The sequence below is a fragment of the Akebia trifoliata genome, chromosome 8 (genome assembly GCF_017979445.1).
Source record: "Akebia trifoliata isolate Shusen 1 chromosome 8, ASM1797944v1, whole genome shotgun sequence".
Classification (NCBI taxonomy): domain Eukaryota; kingdom Viridiplantae; phylum Streptophyta; class Magnoliopsida; order Ranunculales; family Lardizabalaceae; genus Akebia; species Akebia trifoliata.
Window position 1 is genome coordinate 49,655,508 of NC_141382.1, and position 12,022 is coordinate 49,667,529.

General features: G+C 36.0%; 1 protein-coding gene across 3 annotated transcripts; it reads right to left on the reverse strand.

Moving 5' to 3' along the window:
• Nucleotides 1-687: 687 nt before the first annotated feature.
• Nucleotides 688-11,775, reverse strand: LOC147397505 (P-loop containing nucleoside triphosphate hydrolases superfamily protein). 3 transcript variants are annotated; one of them, XR_015180260.1, is made up of 13 exons: nt 11,267-11,775; nt 11,087-11,172; nt 10,216-10,225; nt 9,666-9,728; nt 8,796-8,909; nt 7,399-7,460; nt 6,534-6,588; nt 5,908-6,109; nt 4,930-5,036; nt 3,294-3,349; nt 1,656-1,748; nt 892-1,049; nt 688-784 (listed from the first exon to the last, which is right to left on the reverse strand). XR_015180260.1 is itself a non-coding variant. In XM_086449214.1 (12 exons), exons 1-12 carry the CDS (start codon nt 11,670-11,672, stop codon nt 942-944), a joined length of 1,362 nt encoding a protein of 453 aa, XP_086305340.1. In that variant the 5' UTR covers nt 11,673-11,775; the 3' UTR covers nt 688-941. The 3 variants fall into 3 exon arrangements, 2 of the variants coding, with proteins under 2 accessions (XP_086305340.1, XP_086305341.1); XM_086449214.1 differs by having other exon boundaries at nt 688-1,049; XM_086449215.1 differs by having other exon boundaries at nt 688-1,049; nt 10,158-10,225; nt 11,267-11,441.
• Between the last annotated feature and the right edge of the window lie 247 nt (nt 11,776-12,022).

A 12,022-nucleotide genomic window follows, 5' to 3' on the forward strand; every position in this document is an offset into this window, starting at 1 on the left:
AGTGCTCAAAACTGTCGCCACAAATATGCTTGGAAGAGTATTATGTAAGCAGTGATCTTAAGCTGCATACAGAGCGGTTGATGTATGGCACATGTTTATTGACATATTACCCACCAAATACTGAATCAAAAGTTCACGAAGAAGAAATGAATGATGTTGAATGCTTCAACTATAATCCAGCTTTGATAGGGTTCGAATTCAAATACTGTTTGAATGATTTAGACACCCATCCGCCATGTTCTCAATACATGCCCCCTTGATCTCGGCCTTCTATTATAGACTAAAGCTAAGAAACATAAATATTCACCTGTTCTACTTCTAGCCGTAAAAAAAAAAAAAAAAAAAAAACCCTTGTTTTCTCATCCAAAATCTGTCATCTTCGAGCTCTCTGTAGTAAATAACACCCATCCGCCATGTTCTCAATACATGCCCCCTTGATCTCGGCCTTCTATTATAGACTAAAGCTAAGAAACATAAATATTCACCTGTTCTACTTCTAGCCGTAAAAAAAAAAAAAACCCTTGTTTTCTCATCCAAAATCTGTCATCTTCGAGCTCTCTGTAGTAAATAACACCTTAATTTTAACCTTACCTTGACCTTATGTAAAAAAAAACCCTAGATTTTTCTACCAAAAATCCTAGATTTCTTTAAGGTTAAAGATAACTGGTTTTGAAGGTTGGATGGTGATAAGATCAAAGCCAAAGCTTCAATTCACCTACCAGATCTCTTAAAAGAGTTCTAAGGAGTCATATGGCTGCAAGTCCCTTGTCAAAAATATTTTTTCCTAGTGGACCAAGATTTGCAAAACAATCCAGGTTCAGGAAACCTTTTCAAACTCAGCATTCGATCACAAAATGCCAACACTCATTCCATACAACAAAACAAACTTACATGTGAATGGTAGGGATGGCAATTGCATTACAACCTGATCCTCCTTTCTTCTAATCATCAATATTTTTCATGTACTCCTTGGAAAGTCTGGTCTCCATTACCAGCTGTTGTTCTTTGAGTAGAGAGTAGCCTGATTCGAATAAAGCCTCCACAGTTTGCTGTTTCCACCACAGGCAACAACCAATTCAGATCACATATATTATAATTTAAGAACAATGAAAATGTATTTGTTAAATTCCTTCATCTTATAGAAAAACCACCACAGTTAACTTCTATATATGGCACCATTACGATAAGAACCTAACCAAAACACCATCAGCTGTGGGTGTTTTCCACACAAACTTGATGATACCTTGGACTTTTCCCTATGTTTTGTTATACCAAGGCCATTGTAGGATTCTTGAGATTGGCTTTAAAATGCACCACTTCTTATATTTCACCCTTTATTGGTTAGGGCATGAATCTGTTTACCAACCAATTGGTCTGGCATGTCAACATCATTATGCAAGACAGTCCAAACTTCAAAAATTCTAGTCTAGGGTGCCAAACAAAAGGAGACATGTTGTATTTTCCTTACTAATCAACACAAAACCCTATTGTGCGACTCCTAGCTTTGCCTTTTGTTTCCATTCAAATGGCACCACAACCATAAATAATTCAATTTGTAGGAAGTACTATCAACAGTAAAGCTAAAAAAAACATTCTTTTATAAGGACCATAGAAAGGTTATCCATAGCATAAGAATTCAAGATTAAACTCGTTACCTCTGGGGGAACAAAAGTAGGAAGCTTGTCATCCTTTTTTCTCCTGAGAAGTGTCTCCCCGAGAGTTTTTAAACCACCAACATCATTTACCCACTACAACAAACAGAATTAGATGATAAACATGAATTAAAGAATTGGTATTCAATCACTAAAGAAAATTGGGTTTTTGGAGCTATGCTTCTAGATTATGATCATGACATGTCTGAAAAACCATTATTCTTTGGTAGTTACAGTTCCATTCCTCAATCTTAACAAACCATAAAAATCACTTCTTTTTTTATCGGTATAAAAAAATCCTTTTCTAGAAAATCATTAACCCAAAGTCACGTGTCAATGAGTTGCAAAATACTTGGCTATATCCTAAAATGTCTTGCCTTATTCGAGAAATATCGGATGATAATCATTTAGTGCACACACTCAGAGAAGGATGGATGTGGTCCCAAGCTGATGCTTGAACTCTTTTACAGACTGAACCTTCTAATAAGTTCAAGTTTTAATCTAGATACCAAGGTTAAGATCCTCCAACCAGTCTAATTTCTAGGCTATGGCCCACCTATTGAGCCACTGTATCTTATGAGAATATTGATCACTGAGGATGATGGACTACAGGTCCTAGAAAAAAACAGGCATTTCTTCTTGGTTCACACGTCAAGACAAAACGTCTTGAGCATAATGAGAGTATAAAAAATGTATCCCACGAAAGCATCCTAGTAAATGCGTCAGCAATCAACAAGCAGGTTGGGCCAAACAAACTAACATGGGACAAGTTCCCAATAAAGAGGGAGTTCCATTCTTTTAGCACGTGACTGGTTAGTATTCGTCTAAAAATATTGGCCTCTGGAGGTCCATGTCAAGGTCTAGTCTCAATCATGATATGTCCCAGTTGGTTGAAAAAATGAGATGTCACGTCCAAGACATCACGAGACATGCTAAGACAAATTGAGACAAACCTCCAACATCCCAGAGATCAAGACAACTTGGCGAAGATATACCCAGCTGAAATGAGATTGGGACACATGCCTCCAGGGTGCAGTTATTTTGTAACTTCCAATGAAACAATTTTGTTAACTTCCAAACAGTGTTTGATGAACTGTCAGTCAACATTTTACAACACAATAAAATAATGGGTTTAAACATGTGTCTTGACCAAGACCGTTTCGTGGGATGGAAAAAGCCAAATCACTCATTTTCGCATAACTTTTAGAGTCATTTCTTCAAATTTACTGAACAAGGATCAGAATCATTCAACGAACATTTTAGTTTTTTGTACCCCACATGATATCTATGCTACTTTGATGAATGTGTAAACTGAGTTTCTTTGACACAGTAGTAGTGTCTAACCATCCCTCATGGTTGAAACTGGTGACCAAGACGCATACACTCCACGCTCTTCAGTAAATATTTTCCTGTTTATTTTTCTTGTTTCTCCCACAAAATAAGGTCCCTAAGAATCTGTACCCACTAGCTTTTTGCCTAGTGAAATTGTTTTAAGCCATGATATTAATGAAAAACAGTCACATTATGTATCTTATATGCTAATGAATGGAATGAAGATCCACTTTTTCAAAAAAGTTAGAAATTCAAAATTTTCCATATGTTGAGAGAGAATAAAGGCTGTTACTTCAGAATGTTGAATACCTTGGAGATTGATCGATCATACGTGCGGGACCTCAGCGCTCCATAAAAATCCAAAGCTGCACAAGCAAAAAAGATAAAGTTGATAGTTAACATAATTGTATCACATCCATTAACATCCCAATAGGATATGTAAAGGCAACAAACAGGAACGAAACACCAGACCATGCACAAAACATTACACAAATATTATTCATACAACTTAGGATATCAATGATTAATTTAGACTTGTCAAGTGCATCAACACTAAAAATAAGATGATTATATTAGATCAAAGGAATGCATGATATAGAAAATGCATTCAGATATCAAGGGCTATTGGAATGCTACCTCCCCGTATACGATATGTATCAAACTTTATGCTTAGGAAGTCTAATAACCTCACTTTTATCCAATACATCTTATCCTATTTTATAAACAAAATAGACCCAAGTTTTTCAAATCTATTGGTCTAAAACTCGTCTAGTCAACGTCAAATCATGTTCGAAAGATCTTCATCAAGCATTTACCTATCAGATGTTGTATACCATTGTTATCAAGTAGGACTAGATGAGAGAAAGTGATATGCTTATGTCAATTAAATTGATCTTGAGAGGAGATAATTAGCTTTATTAGCACAATTACACCGTGCTCCACCCAAAGATTCCCCCCACAAAGAACACGTCCAATCAAACATGTACAGAATCGAGAAAGAGAACAAGATTATTTTTTAAGAGGTTCGTTGCCTAAAAGGTATACTACGACCCAAGAATAATGTTATACCACCCTCAGATTATGTCTTCCTAACCTCAGATTGTGTTCTTAACCGCAAACAGCATTATCTTGATCTTAGATTCCAACCTTAGGCTGTGAAGTATCCCAAGTTAGGATTCTCATGTATTATAATTCTAGGGTTTCAAATGTACATGTTTCAAAGTGCCATGAGTCCCGCCTGGATTAAGTGCACATTATTGCACCCACGGCTCCTACACTACGAGGAGGACAATGAATGAAAATACCAAATCACCTCCTCATCTCTGGGAAAGGAAAAGTAGGGGAGCTATCCAGCTGAGATTAGCATCATTCCTCCAACAAATAGTTTCCTCTTGAATGGCAAACAAGACCTTCCTTCCGGTGGATTCACACCACGGTTACAAACAAACCAGAACACCACAAGTCACCAATACATGGTATAACCAGCTAAACATTCAACCATACAACTGCAATGGGCTCCACAAAATAGGCCATCGAAATACTACAGATTTCCTTAGGAGGAGATCAGACAAGATGATTCATTAACAAGAACTTGTGACAACAACAACAAAAAGACAAACATTTTCTAATGGGAAAAAAAATCTAAAATTCAATTTACATGCACAAGTCAACACTCTTATCCATGGTCTAACATTCTGCACTGTCTCAGTCATTCTGACTCCAACCGAAACAAGAACAAAACATGGACCAAGAAACATTGAATGTTATGGAAATGTTTTAATTTGTTGGTCAAGACAGTGTTAGATTTTCCCCTAATTGAAACATTGCCTCAAGACGAGATTTTAAACCTTGCTCTTCGCACAATTTCTTAATGACACAGCTGAATTCAACAAAGACTGGTAAAAGTAGCACACTATTCTGCAGGATGTGCATGAGAGAGACATACCTTGGTTAGGAAATTTGTCCACAATGCTCACTACTTCATTCCTAGATATACCATCTTTCATGTACATTTTGTGCACAATATTTATGATATCTTCATGGGTAGGCTGCCTGAATCACAAAAGATATTTCAGAAAGAGGCATAAAGAAACTTTGCCATGGTAGAAAATCAAAAGGGATACACTTGTGACAAAATCTGTAACAAATAAGCCAATGAAACTACTAAAAGCTGGAACTTAATATTGCATGACAAAAAAAACTCCTTTGGAAAGTGAACATGTATACCAAATTGAAAATTCTTTCCTAGAATTTTCAAGAATTGAATAACCAGATCAAGAATTATTGTTCGTTCTAGTAGTTTTGAACAAAATTCAAAGGATGCAAAATGGGAATTCATGCTAACACAAATTGTGCCAATTACCCTATGCCCTAAATGTTTTTTAGAAGGTATCATATGCCCTTATAGAATTTAGAAATTTTAGTGGACTGTAGTGAAATATTATTAACTCCGCTGGATATTAAAAAAGCTTCATTCATCGGTTGAAGTTTGTCTTTGGAAGACAATAAATCCAAAATTTTCAAAATTCATTTTTAAGTAGATATCAAAGGACAGAAAAAGAGAAGTGCATCATTAACAAATAAAATAGCCATAGTAATATATGGTTAGTCTAAAGAAAATACTATATTCCATCTAATGTGTATAAAATAGTTTTTTTATTATAAAGTAAATGGTAAATTGACCCCTATCCCAGTTTCTAAAATCCAAACACAAAAAAGGACTTCTAACCATCTAGGTATCCTATAATGAACACAAACTGGATGGAAAAAGAGAGAATCTGTTTGCTGCTTGGTAAATTTAAAAGCTATATAAACTTTATATTGTCAAGTATTTTCCTTCATATTAATCATTTACATGATCTCACAAGGTGCAGTTCAATAAAATCATTTACCATATTGAAACAATCATAAAATGTTTACGCACCAATAGAACTTATCCATCCTTCCATCACGAATCAGGGGAGCGTAAACCGTTGACAAATCATTCCCTGTTACAATGATAGGAACTCTATTTGTAACATCTGATTCTCTCCAATCTTGCCCAATACTAACTCTTGTAGGATTATCTGACAAATTCATCAGAGTCCCAACAACGATTTGATTGTTGACAGTCATCTGTGTGTTTCCTAGATGAGCAAGAGCAAAAGAAGTTCAATAATAAATCTTACTTAAAAAAACAAACTGTGGACTGTCATTTCAGTGCTTCCTAGGCGAGGAAAAGTAAGAAAGGGCCCCATAACCGCTCATGCTGTTGTTGAATACTGTAACCTTACACAGGACATTTTTTGCCCCTATGATTAGAACTTAAAACACAACAGCAGGGTTGGTTTTGTCACTTCAGAGCAATGTAATAAAATGGGTGAAAATAATACTCCATTGTGACACTTCTAACATACCCCCCGCATGTAAAGTGCTCTTTCTTCATACATGGGATAGAAAAGTCATGTGTAAAGACCACACAATTCATTATTGGATGTGCATACAAAATCAACAAAAAAAAAATTTCTTCCAACTATAATTTTTCAAGCCAAAAAAAGAAATAGGACTCACCGAATCTGCCCAGCCCGGCATCAATATCATTAATCATCAAACAACTCATTTTACCCTGTTTCGATCAAATAAGAACAAAACAAACTGTATTAGAGTTTTATAAAACTAAAACAGTTGATATCAAGCTTTAAGCAAGAAAAACACAATGAATTTCGGTTATAGTAATCCGACAAAAAGCATACAGGCAAAATTCCCAAATTTTGATACAAATGCTTCACCCATTCTATTGTCCATCATTGCATCATATCACATCACATCGAACTATTGAAAACTTGAACAACTGTTATGGCCTAAAACTCGAAGCCCAGAACAACTGTGTTCAGTCTGAGAAAGTTTATATCCCTTGTGAGCTATAAGCCTAAGAAAGGAGAGCTGCTATTTGTGATTATAAAACTTCCCTTGTGGCTAGCAATGGTGAATCTCATCATAATGTGGAAGAGTTAAATGATATTATTACCTATGAAAGCCTATATATACTGAGCTCATAGTGATGGTGAGCTCTCCAAGGGAATTTTTGAGCATTCCAACTTGCTAGAACACACACTTATCTAAAACTATGAGTTTATCTTCAAAAATTGGTATAGGATGATGCACTAGTTCAAGCCTTATGTTAGTATATAGGTACATTCAATGATTTGATTGAGGAAAGTCCTTTATATTGGCTGCACTTTCCAAAGGCATTTTTAAGCATTCAACTTGCTAAAAATTGCAGTAATTCAAACCTCCACTAAAAACAAATTCAGTGATTGGGAGGACGATGGATCAAGGGAAAAATGTTCAATGTGTAAATAACAACCCGGAAACCTGAAACCACGCAACCAAAGACATACGTATATCAGAAGTGAAAGTAAGAAGGCTTTCTAACTTGGTTCTGGACCACTTGAGAAGCTGTTCGATAACGGTCGCGGATGAGTCTTCCAGGTTCTCCTAATAAAACAAAAGATGAGTCCATAAGGCAGGTATAAATAGTTTTATGAATATGAAACAAAAGCTTCTCTTAATCATGAAAAAAGCAACTTGATATGGTCAACTGAGAAACAGATATAACTTGTAAGAGAATGAACGATACAAGAAATTTTCCATGAATTTCTATATTTTATTTATTATTAATTTAATTAATAAGAATGAATGCAAGAGCACAGAGTAAGGGAATAATTTTCCTATATAAAAATGATTTCTACTTTACATGTCCACCAGATAGTTAGCTTCTCTCACAATAAAGAGAAAAAAAAAATACTAAACCAACCCTTTCCTATCTTCCACAGTTAGCTTAAGATAAATGCCACGTCTACTATTCAAATCTTTGAACATCGAATAATATTGGAAAATCAAGTCTAAGCTAAAACCTTGTATCATTTTAAGGTTTTCTTGCTAAAACCTTGATTCTCTTCTTTCTTTCTCTCCTGACAATTTTCTCACTTTCTTTAATTGGTCGTCCAACATTACTCTGTAAAGCAATCAAACCGGAGTCAACTTTAGTTATAACTAGGGTTGGGTTCAGGTTGAGCGTTTCAAGCCCGCTCATGTTGAATTGGGTTTCCACTGAGTGTCTAAAGCTCAGGTAGAACTTGGTTTAGCCAATCTAACCAAACCCATCTAAGTTGCACCCCCCTCATCAAGAAACAACATGTTCATAGCATAATCTTAAGAAAGATGACATTAAGATTGATGAGTGGTACAACTAGGAAAGACAAAATCATAAACTAAACTAGTATATTCAAGGAAATTCAGGAATAGTTTCAACTTCCAATAGAAATAAAATAACGAAGATGGTTAGACACGTGCAAAACAGAACAATAACAGCACCAACAAGGAGAGCCGTGGTGCAATTCGAGAGCTCTAAAGTGCAATTGCAAAGCCAAAAATTACTAAGATGGAGGTGGTAAGAAAATTATTTGAAGGGACATACTTTGACAGAAGATATGGTTTGAGGAGTTAAATAGTGAACATGATAATAATTTGGATGAGGTGTAGATGATGACAGGGAAAAACACAACTATGAGAAACACATATTGAACTACGGTTTCATTTGTGCATGCTCAAAACTAGGATGATTTAGATTATTTATAATAAAAAATAAAAAATCAATCTCAGGCCCCGAGACAGAGAAGAACACGACTTATGCATATCAGAAACTGTGTTAACAGTTATAATTTATGATATCAAAATTTCAAAAACAACTCATCGAGAGTTAGCATATCTCCAACAACTTTCCACCAGCAAGCACATTCAATCCCTACACATGAAAACTCCCATTTTTACCTGCTCTCTCTGATTCCAATTCCCCGGCAGACATAATAACTGGTTCAATTCCCATCGCCTGAAAAATAAGTTCTGTCTGAAATGATTTGCCTTGCCCTTTCCCTCCCCAAATACCTATCAAGAACATATATTAGTTATAAAGTAGTTTACAAGGTTCAGATGGAAATGTATTTGATATAGAAAGATCCATGTAAGAGGCGAAATAACCAATATCCTTATTAGATACAATATGCTTGACATAGAAAGATCTGGGCAAGGGACAAAGAATACTAATATCTCAGATTCCTAGTTATACAGAACAGGATACCCCATAAACCAACACCAACTTTTACTGTTTATTGAAGAACAAAAACAAAATAAGCATAACGTGCACTCCAACACAATAACTACAAAGAGGGAGAACTGGAACCAAGATTTACACACACAGAAAATAACATGGTGTTAGAATAGTCCCACATCGCCTGGGTACTATCAGGAAGTGCAATGTGTAAAGCAGGGACAACCCTCTCCTTGCAAGCCGGTTTAGTGAGGATAAGTTAGGCTCATGGGCTTTAACATGGTATCAGAGCGGGTGTGCCTTAGGGATGGGTTGGGTTAGTATCTCTAACCGCGTGGAGGGGAGAGCCGAGTCTCCATCCCTGGCGCTGAGAGGGAGTGTTAGAAGAGTCCCACATCGCCTGGGTACTATTAGGACATGCAATGCATAAAGCGGGGGCTACCCTCTCCTTGCAAGCCAGTTTTGTGAGGATGAGTTAGGCCCATGGGCTTTAACACATGGATCATCAGGCATCTCTACTAACCATGAAATCATTATAAATAAATAATAAAAAAAGATATAAACAACAAAAAATCTTGATAGTGAATGTTTACCTAGAATTAAAGGAACTTTGATGTTGAGAAGATGTGCAATATAGTTCTTCACGATGTGGCATACTGCAAAAGTAATAAATCATGTAACAAGGTATGTAAGAGGGATTGCTTCCATGCAAATATTAATTAGAAATTCCAAAAGGGAGATTTGGGTGGCTAGAATATTTGCATAAACAGGCCCTATTTAACAAATAAGAAGTGAAAGATAAGGACTGTCTATGGCTTCTCTGTTTGTTTTTGTGTATAAAATAGAGTAAAAGAAGCACAAATGTATTTAAAACAGTCAGGAATCCATTTCAGAATGACTATAATCTACATAGGATGCAAATTCATGACAATCTTTTTTAGATTCTTTGCCTTTTTTCCTTCATATTTCTGGGTTGGGTATGGAGAGAAGGTCACAGTAACAAATCTTGGAAAAAAAAATACTTAAAAATGCAGAAATGGGAGTCTGCTAAGATTCTTTCTGGACCTATTTCCCTTATCAATGACCTGGCTCTGAATATTTCATCATAGTCGCGTTATCCTTGCAAAGTGTCATAGAACTTACCAACTTTATCCTGTAGAAAGGACCGATAATGCACGTCAAATTCAGTGAGAAACATTCTATTTTTTATAAGCAACGAGTAAACATAATATAAGAATAAAGAAATAGTTGAAAATTGCATATGTAACTCATAAATAAATACAAAATATCAACTCGTAAATTTACAATACATGCAAAGATTTCAGACTCAGGATCTATGTGGCACACTTTAGTTGGAATTCAAAACATTTCAGGCTCCTAACCAAGTCACGCACACAGCCCAATGGGATTATTCACCAATCAAACATGCCACGTAGATACCGTTCCTATCTATAGGAATGAGACATCGTACTTGATTGCAACTCAAGATTTTAACCATTCAATCAAAAATACTAATTTTTGGCATTCAGAGAGCAGTGATGCACAGTGAACACACATGTTATTGGCCACATTGATCCAAACCATCAACATAACAACTCACACCAGTCCAGACTCCAGACTCCAGACAATTTAATCATCCAATCAAGAGTCTTAAGTACTTGGGGGCAGTAGTCCAAAATCAAAACAATGAAATTCTGACTGTAAATAGTGAAAAAAACAAAAACAAAAAAAATTGTGTGAAATTCATTTCACGTCCAATCCAACAGGTGGCCTAAGGAACATCCACATGTGTTTGTGATCAGCTTCATTATAATTTCACATAGAAAGCAAAGTTTGATTATCTAACTGTTAAGAATAGTTATCCATGATAATTTCCACAGACAGACTGATTTGGAATCTTGCGTGATTGATTTAAGATACCTTTTAGCTTTCTCCTAAACAACAACAACTACATCATCTATAACAATTACCAATCAATTAAAATATATAACTAGAAAATAAAATTTTAACTCACCATGAAAGCTGGAGCAATGTAGTAATCGCCTTGAAGATACTCAAATGACCTAGTCGCCTTTTGTCGGTAATCGAACACAATATCAGCTGCAAAATATAACAATATAAAAGATTTAATTCACGTAATCTATCTATTAATTCCATCAAATAATTGTGTAAAATTAAGTAGAGTAAGAATTACAATCTCTTCCGAGGAAATTCCCAACGAAAAGATCATCGATAACACCAGACTTAGCGCCAACCGCGATGTTCATGTTATCTGCCTCTTTACCAAGCCTGTAGAGATAATCATTTCCTTCCGAATCCTTCGCCTCCCAAGAAGATTGTTCAGAGATTTTTCTCTTCGATCGATTCGTCTCCTCCGCCTCGTTATCCTCAGAAATTGTTCTTTTGGAGCAGAGAGAGATCAAAGAAGTCGAAGTTCTGTTACGAGAAACAAAGGAAGGAAATCGACTTCTAGGGTTTGGAGGAAACTTAACATAAGTGTCAAGAGATCGAAATGATGTCTTAGGGAAGAAGATGGGCTCCATGTTGCAGTTGCAGAGAGTCATGATTTGGTTTCTGAAGAAACGGCGCAACTTAGTCATTGCTTATCGTGCGCGCATTTCCCAGGGAACATTTTTGGCGCCACGAGCAAGATGGGCCAAGTGAACACTTCACTTCAGTATATGGCAGCAAACGTTTTATCCATTGGCGGCACACGGCCTTTTGTTAGAACTCTTTTTTTTTTTTTTTTTCAACGTCCTGTGACGTGTTGGGTCATGACCTAACAAACGTTTGACATGTGGCACAATGACATCAGAAAGAGAGAGACAGAGGAGAGTCACTCCTCTCCTATCCGACTGACCACATATATATATATATAGGGAAATGTTCAGCGCCCTAAGTTTTACCACACATTTTAACAAACGTTTTTTGTCCTACATGGGTTAGAAGT